The following is a 9,056-nucleotide window of genomic DNA, read 5'->3' on the forward strand; positions in this document are numbered from 1 at the left end:
CTGGTGCGTTCACGGTCACCCCTCATCCTCATCCTCATCCTCATCTTCATCCTCCTGCTCCGCGTTGCGCAGCGGCACTCCGGCAGTGGCCCGGCACCCTGTGCACGTTCTGGACTTAAGTTGAAAAATGCTCCAGCGGGGTTTGAATCCGGACGTGGTCACAGCGTGGACGATGTTTGACAGAGATCTGCGGCTCATGCTGATGAATGAATGGGAATCTACGTCCGTTTTACGCACGGATTCTGTTTGACTTCTATGACTTTACCTCTGGAAAAGGAACAGAAGCAGGTCTTGTAATCTAGAAGATGACTGTGTGTCTCCTCAGACTAGCTCTCCTCGTGGTTTGCGTCCTCTCCATCCGCGGCACCGTTGCGCCCTGGACACAGACGCACGCTGCGTCCTGCGCGTCCTGCGGCGGGGAGGAGCCGGACGGTGGCCCGGCCAACGGGGACTTGTTGGAGGCGGTGAAGAGGCACATCCTGAGCCGGCTACAGATGCGGGAGAGACCCAATATTACGCACCCGGTGCCCAAGGCGGCCATGGTGACGGCGCTGAGGAAGCTGCACGCCGGGAAGTTACGGGAGGACGGAAGGGTGGAGATCCCCAACCTGGACGGACACCCCATGAGTAACGAGGTGGAGGAGAGCTCAGAGATCATCAGCTTTGCTGAGAAAGGTGCAAAAAACCTCCATTTATTACAAGTTGTTCTAACTACTCAGTTATTAATAACGCGACATATGATTTTAAAAGTCCATTTATTTACAAGTGAAATATGTCTGACATAAACACATGATAATGATCAGATTTACAATATAATGACAAACAATGTGACATATTTAGTCCGATAAGTGCACAGATGATTATTATTATTATTAATCTGCTGCACATCTGTAATAAAAGTCTATTTTATGAAACTAATGGTTATTGGAGCAAAATGAGTAAGAACACATGAATGATTATACACTGATATGAGCATCTTTTAATATACTGTACAAAATGTTTAACGTAGTAAAAAAAAAATATCAAGATTTAAAAAAAAGATTAGTTTTAAAAACGTTTTATTTACAGTAACATAATTTCCAGACAAAAATGCTGAAAACGTATTTTATTTGACTTCCTAAAACAAGACTTCAAACAGACAGAAAATACAGAAAGATTCAAAAACACTAAAATGGTCATTATTTCAAAGCTGAGATGAATGTAGATCATGTGACCCTCAGATCATGTGACCCTGCTGTGATTAAAGTGTCTCATTCTGATCCATAAACATGGAGAGTTTCTCTCACTGTGTGTGTGTGTGTGTGTGTGTGTTTAGCAGTAGTGTAATAAAGAAGTGTCAGTGACACCATGAAGGGTTAAAGGTTGACATGTTCTACATCAGCTCAGGAACCGCCTCACACGACCCTTTGGAAAATACACAAAATAAGACACACAAAGTGGCAGAATAGTACACAAAAGAACAGCACAAATACACAAAAGTGACTGAAAACACATGCAAAACCACAACAAAAATGCACAAAATCAAATAAAAATGTTTTTTTCTCGTACTGTATGAGGTCATTATTCTCAATGTGGTCTGGATCTGATGTACAAACATAACGTGTAGAATTATGTCAAAGACAATAAGATGTGAAAACCTCAGGCATAAAATAAATCATGGATTTGAGTGAGTTTTGTATCATTTGCACTAATGAAACCTAATAAATGTAGTATTTTCATAAGCAGTTTGTGACCATGGTTACAGGAGAGATGAGGTCAGACTCTGGTGCACGATGAGCCACATTGGATCACATTTTAGGGTTTTTCTGTACATTTTGTGCAGCTTATGGTAAATCTTTCTCTAAACTTGTCCCAACGCTTGTTTTTCAGAAATCCTTGGCTTTGGTTTTAAGCTGTTAATTTACACGTGTGTGTGTGTACATTGGTTCAGTCAGCGTAACACTGGTTCTTTACGGCCCCGAACGTCAACACACTAAAGAAGTGGTTTTTGGAGTCAACCTGTGCATTCACTGATAATAAATCAGAGGCTGTGTGTGTGTGTGTGTTGTTCTGTGAAGTTGCTGCTAACGCGTGTTTTTTTGAAGCGAAGCAACAAAAGGTGCTTTTGTTCTTCCAGCTGAAGGTGAAGCAAATGTTCTGAGGACGAGCAGATGTAGCCAAATGAGATTCAGATTCTTTTCTATTCATCATTTCTTCAGTATTTGCATGAAGGTGAGGAACGAAAGATAAATATCACAACGCACAAAGGAAACATGAAACAACTTATACATTTCAAATCTAAAGAGATTACAACAAATTCACGACACACAGGAAATTCATACTATTATTATTATTAATAATAATTACAGTTATGTGCCAGTTTTGCTGTTATTATTCCCAGGCTCGTGTATAATAAACAGCATTAAACTGAGCCATAACTCACAGTCTGTGTATTTTTATCTATGAAATTGTATATTTTTGTTGTTGTGTGTTTGTGTATTTCTCTCTAATTTGTGTGTGTGTTTGTTGTCATTATGTGTGAAGTTTTGATTTATAGTCTTTTGATTAAAAATCAACTTCATTTTAGTCAAAATATAATCACCAGGACTATTAAACTAAAGAACATATTTTATTACACACAGTAATATTGTGTATTTTTGGAGTGTGTTTTTCTATCATTACAGTGTTTTATTTGAGTGATTTTCTCCATATTTTGTATAATACATAATAACACCACATGGTCTTTGTTGTCTGAGAGAGAAAAGGAGACTTTGGGTCACATTTGGTCAAATTTCACCTTTTTTATTTAAAAATGAGAAGTAGAAAAAGATTGAAGAGGCACTGAAAATAAATATTGATTGATTGAATATGAACATGAAAATGTCTGAATGTACAGTTAATAAAAGGATGATTGTATTAATGGAGTCCAGTGTACGCTGAGCTCTCAGAACGTTGTTTGGAGCCCCTGGAGGTCGGCCCTCCTGCTGGGAGCTTCTTTCACCCTCAGATGTTGCTCCTCAGGCCTGCTGTGCTGCAAACGTTTGCCAGTTGGCGCCGTGAGCGACTGCCAGCCTAACAAGAGTCCAAACACTGCTAGAGAACCGGTGTTGCACACAAATCTGTGACCCGTACGTTCTGTGTTCACCATGTTAGGAACAGAAAACTTAGAAAAACAATAATTAGCATTTACTTTATTACGTTTCTTTCACTAAAGTCAAAGCTTTTGCTTTGCTTTCTTTTTTGTTTCTGTCTTTTGGTTTATGATGTCATCTTATGCATTTATGTTGTTGTTTGGATTGTTTTTAGATTTTTTGTATAATTTTGTTGTCCATTAGTGTGTTTTTGCTCATTTCTGTCATTTAGTGTGTTTTTGTAGTGATTTTTGGTTTGTCTGCCTGGAGACTCTCATTGGTCTGTGCAACTGTGTGGTTTAGCTTCCAATTTCACTTCATTTACACCAAAAGGCTTTTTGGTGTAAATAAAAACTCTCTAGTAATATTATTTATATATATTTACTATATTCCTATACAATAATGTATATTAATATATATAAAAGTTGAATGATTTATGGAAACAATATAAAAATGTGAGGTTTTTTGGTGTAAATGAAAAGTGAAATTAGGAGCTAAACCACACAGTTCTTAACATCTTTGGACCTTTTGATTCTGCCTGAAAAACAAAGGAAGTGTGTGTTAAAGTAACGTCACAGACATGTCTGGGTCTATATGTGTGTGTGTGTGTGTGTGTGTGTGTGTGTGTGACCCATCCCTAGGGAGAAGCTGCTGATGGTTACAACTAAGCAAAATAATACAAACATGTTGCAAAAAGTTTTTTTATTGTCAACCTCAGACGACATATGAAGACACAAAAAGTACATTTATTAACACAAAGTTTTCAATAGTTCATCAGTAGAAAAACAGATGAAAAGATATGGAACATATGAGCTTTTATGGCAAATATCGATGGGCTGATAATATTGTCCAGCTCTAGTAAACACTACATGTTGTTTAATACACTTTCATGTGCAATTTAATTAATGTCAAGTATTTCTTTGGAGCTCAACTCTATGCGCTATTATATATATATATACATTATTGTATAGGAATATAGTAAATATATATAAATAATAGTACTAGAGAGTTTATTAATGCTTAGAGTGGAGATTTTACAAAGGGCTGGTACGAGTGTGTGTGTGTGTGTGTGTGTGTGTGTGTGTTCTCAGTATAAGGTCAAAGCCTTTGTGCTGTGTCGTGTGTGCTGAATGCTGAGTGATGGGTTGAATCTTGAATCCTGGCAGCCAATTAAAAACCTTGTGTTGTGTGTGTGTGTGTGTGTGTGTGTGTGTGTGTGTGTGTGTGTGTGTGTGTGTGTGTGCTACCCTCAGTTCACCTCACACAGGAAGTGTCCTCACTTTACTTCATCAGGTTTTAAACCTTACACAGAATGTGATCAGACACAGACTAAAACTTCTTAAAGTTTAAATGTTGCTTTAATTAAGCCTTTAACACCTGTAATATTAATAATAATAATAATTATTATTATTATTATTAGTAACATCTCTGCCTGGTTTTTGTGGTTATTTAGTCTATAAACAGTCAGTAAATGTCCTATGATGACGTGTTCTTTTTAATAATGTTTTACATGTTCTATTACTGTAATATCAGTTTAAAATGACAAACACAATAAATACATTTTTTGTTAGATTTTGTAGGAAGAAAACAATGAAATCTCACATGATTAACAGATTTTTAACATTTTGAAAGTATAAAATTATTTACAATAAAAACAAATGTTTCCATGTTTTTAAATATACAATAACAACTATTACAAAATTAAAGAAAAGAACATGATTAACGTAATGTTTGTCATTAAAACACGTTAGCTTTCAGAAACAGGTGGATATTTTAACAGAGATACGTTAATTTTAACGTGTGTGTAACAGGATGTGTTGCAGTGGTAGGTGTTAAAGGGTTAATGGTCACTGGATTAATCAGTGACTTAGAGAAACGTTTCTCATACACAACTACAATATTTGCATTTCCTGAAGAAAATACAAGGATGTGGGTGCAGGCACTGCATTAGCATTAACCTAGCATCAACAGGACCATAGCATTAGTATTTGTCTAGCATTAACAATAGCCTCGTATTAGCATTAGCCAAACATTAGCATTAGCCTTACCCTTAACACTAACCTAGCAATAGCATTAGCACTAACCAAGCATTAACATTAGCCAAGCAATAGCAATAACCTAGCATTAGCTTAGCATTAACATTGCCTGAGCATTGGCATTAAAATTAACCTTAGCAATAGCATTAACATTACCCTAGCATTGGCATTAGAATTAGCCTTATCAATAACATTAACCTAGCATTAGCATTAACTTAGCATCAACAGGCCCATAGCATCAACATTAGTCTAGCATTAACAATAGCCTAGTATTAGCATTCACATTAACCAAACATTAACATTAGCCTAGCATTAACACGAACCTAGCAATAGCACTAATCAAGCATTAACATTAGCCAAGCATTTGCCTCGCAATGGCATTAGCCAAGCATTAGCATTAACCTAGCATTAGCATTATCCTAGAATTGGCATTAGAATTAGCCTTAGCAATAGCATTAACTAGCATTAGCATTACCCTAGCATTAACATTACCCTAGCATTGGCATTAGAATTAGCCTTAGCATTACCCTAGCATTAGCATTACCCTAACATTGGCATTAGAATTAGCCTTAGCATTAACCTAGCATTGGCATTAGAATTAACCTTAGCATTAGCATTACCCTAGCATTGGCATTAGAATTAGCCTTAGCAATAGCATTAACCTAGCATTACCCTAGCATTGGCATTATAATTAGCATTAGCCTAGCATTAGCTTGTAAAAGGTGTAACTGTGAACAAACAGCTGAAATCAGCTAAAGTTTAAAATGATGAAAATGGGTTATAAAATGAAAAGTTGAAAACGTGAATACGTACAGTAGCAGAATATGATCAGACTGTATGAGAACATTTTCACACTAATGGCTTTCATTCCTCAGATGATTTGGTGACCTCCAAGTCCAGCCTGTTCTTCCTCATCTCCAGCGAGGGGAACCAGAACCTGTTTGTGACCCAGGCCACCCTCTGGCTCTACCTTAAGCTCCTCCCCCTGCCCGTGGAGGTGCGTACCCGGCGTAAGGTGACGGTGAAGGTGTACTACCAGGAGCCGGGCCTCGGCAGCAAGTGGAACCTGGTGGAGAAGCGAGTGGAGCTGAAACGCAGCGGCTGGCACACCTTCGCCCTGACCGACGCCGTACGGCTGGTGTTCCAGAAGGGCGACCGCAGGCAGAACCTGGACGTGCGGTGCGAGGCCTGCGAGGCCGAGGGCGTGGCGCCGCTGCTGCTCAATGTCAACGACGAGTCGCACCGGCCTTTCCTGGTGGTCCAGGCCCGGCAGGTGGACAACAAGCACCGCATCAGGAAGCGAGGGCTGGAATGTGACGGCAGCAGCAACCTGTGCTGTCGGCAGCAGTTCTACATTGACTTCAGACTCATCGGATGGAACGACTGGATCATCGCGCCCTCGGGCTACTTTGGGAACTTCTGCGAGGGGAACTGCCCCGCCTACATGGCGGGGGTCCCCGGCTCGGCGTCGTCCTTCCACACGGCCGTAGTGAACCAGTACCGTATGCGGGGGATGAGCCCCGGGTCCATGAACTCCTGCTGCATCCCCACCAAGCTCAGCACTATGTCTATGCTCTACTTTGATGACGAGTACAACATCGTGAAGCGGGACGTTCCCAACATGATTGTGGACGAGTGCGGCTGCGCTTGATTCAATTATTACTGTTTTTATTTTTTACCTTTTTATTTAAAGTGGAACAAAGTTAAAAAAAAAAAATAAAACTGTACATATTCATAATTTTACAACAAAAAAACAGATTTAAAATCAGAATATTTATGGACAACAGAGAAGAAAGGAGCAGTACACATATCTACGCCTGCACAGAAACTTGTATATATATTTATGTTTGTTGATGATGTCTCTGTATATTATCCTGGTACAGTAACTCATGTTAGGAGCTAACCCACTAGCCTTTATAACTAGCATCCATTACGTTTATGCATCTTATCTTATTATATTACCAAACATAGGGTTAATCACGTCTAAATACGTTATTAATCACGTCTAAATACGTTATTAATCACGTCTAAATACGTTATTAATCACGTCTAAATACGTTATTAATCACGTCTAAATACGTTATTAATCACGTCTAAATACGTTATTAATCTTCATAAGAAGTTTGACACGATTAATGAGAAAAACCATTAAATGTGTGTTATGGTCCCACAACATGTCATTACACATCTTCAATTATTCCTATTCAATTACATCTCAATTATGATTACAGTGACCAGCATTTTTTACAATTACAATTAAAATGACAATTATTATTTTTTTCCCGAAAGCACGTTCTCAATTACTAAAGTTCAATTACAATTAATCACAATTACTGAGCCTTTAATTAATAACCTTATTAAACACAACCTTGTGTTAGCTTTGTGTTAGCATCTCTAATGCTAACGGCTCAGTTTGACTCATGTCTATAATCAGCTGTAAAATACACTAATAAATATTATCTATCATCTGATTAGTTTCATCTATTGATTGGGTTTCCTAATCAATGAATTTATTGGTATTAATATTTATGGTGTCACTATAGATTTATATTTTTTAAAAGGTAAAATGATCCTAAAGAGAAGTGACAGTTCGTGGGAAAACCTAATATAAATCATATTTTAATAATTAATAAACACGTACGTACAACTGTAACATGGTTCCACGTGTTTGCGTTTCAATTTTGATTGATCGTTTTTATAGAATATTCATTCTAATTACCATTACAAAGTCAATTATCTGAAGTTAATTACATTACATTATTTTAAGTATCTGTTCACAAGCATTTATTTAGTTTTTCTATTAAAATCAACAAGTTTAATGTAATTATTAGATATTTAGAAGCTTTAAACCCAACACCATAATAATAATAATTTATTAATATAATAAAACAATTATCAAACCATAATGATTGAGTGCTTTGATCAAACATTTCATTACCACTTAAAGCAGTGGGCGGGGCCACAAAACTGTGATTGTATGTGATCTGATCAGGTCACATGATCAACATTCACGTCAGTATTAGAATAATAACCAATCAGAGCATTAACATTAAGGATTCACACAGAAATGTCATTTTTTCATATTTACTTTGTCCTTTAGTGCATTTTTTTGGTCATTTTATTGTTTTTGGAGACATTTTGTATAATTTTGTAGTTGTTTTATATGTATTTTTCTTTTTGTATGTTTCTGTTGTCATCTTAATCATTTTTGTACTCATTTCTGTGTATTTCTGGAGTAATGTTGCATGTTTACACACACACACATATATACTGTATATAGACAGAGGGCCACATACTGTAGTTACATCTATTACAGAGAATCAAACTCCTCTGGAAGATGGATTTAAAGCCTTTTGGGAAAGACAACATTTGTTACCATGGTTATCAAAAACATTGATGAAAAAAATTAGAAATCAACGACGGAAGAAAATATTACAATAATAAAATAGGATATCAATAGTGAAGATGCAGATGCAGTCATAATAATAATAATAATAATACATTGTAGTTGGATGGTCTACAATCCAACTTCTAAATGTTTATTTATTGATAAACAATGAAGAATGACTCAGGGTTTTATATTCTATTCATTTAAAGCTTTACTCACATCATAAAACATAAATGGTCTAATTATGACTTCACAAACACACCAAATTATACACACAAAATTACAGGAAAATACACAAAAGGGAAAATGATTATACAAAATGACATGAAAAACATAAAAAATATATTTAAATAAATAAGAGCAAATATAGAAAAAGACATGTTTGTGGCCCCTGTTGTTAATATTAATACAAATATTTATGGTGTACTATTCAAACTCTTTAGCATCATTAAATGAAACCGACTAATCTTCTGACTTTAAATCCAGCTTTTCTTTTTTATGTAATGAGCAGGTTTGCACGAT

The 9,056-nt window shown here is 36.6% G+C and overlaps 1 protein-coding gene across 1 annotated transcript; it reads left to right on the forward strand.

Annotated features, from left to right (window-relative positions):
* On the forward strand, positions 1-8,215 carry LOC114476340 (inhibin beta B chain). Its single transcript, XM_028467776.1, has 2 exons — positions 1-675; positions 6,022-8,215. The coding sequence occupies exons 1-2, from the start codon at positions 306-308 to the stop codon at positions 6,795-6,797; spliced, it is 1,146 nt and encodes a 381-aa protein (XP_028323577.1). The 5' UTR covers positions 1-305; the 3' UTR covers positions 6,798-8,215.
* The last annotated feature ends 841 nt before the right edge of the window (positions 8,216-9,056 follow it).

Source organism: Gouania willdenowi, chromosome 2 (genome assembly GCF_900634775.1).
Source record: "Gouania willdenowi chromosome 2, fGouWil2.1, whole genome shotgun sequence".
NCBI classification, from domain to species: Eukaryota; Metazoa; Chordata; class Actinopteri; order Blenniiformes; family Gobiesocidae; genus Gouania; species Gouania willdenowi.

Excerpts from the sequence above, each read along its gene's own strand:
- LOC114476340 (XM_028467776.1), top strand. The coding sequence starts at position 306 with ATGACTGTGTGTCTCCTCAGACTAGCTCTCCTCGTGGTTTGCGTCCTC. Across the intron at positions 676-6,021 it reads CATCAGCTTTGCTGAGAAAG|ATGATTTGGTGACCTCCAAG; the intron begins GTGCAAAAAACC and ends TTCATTCCTCAG.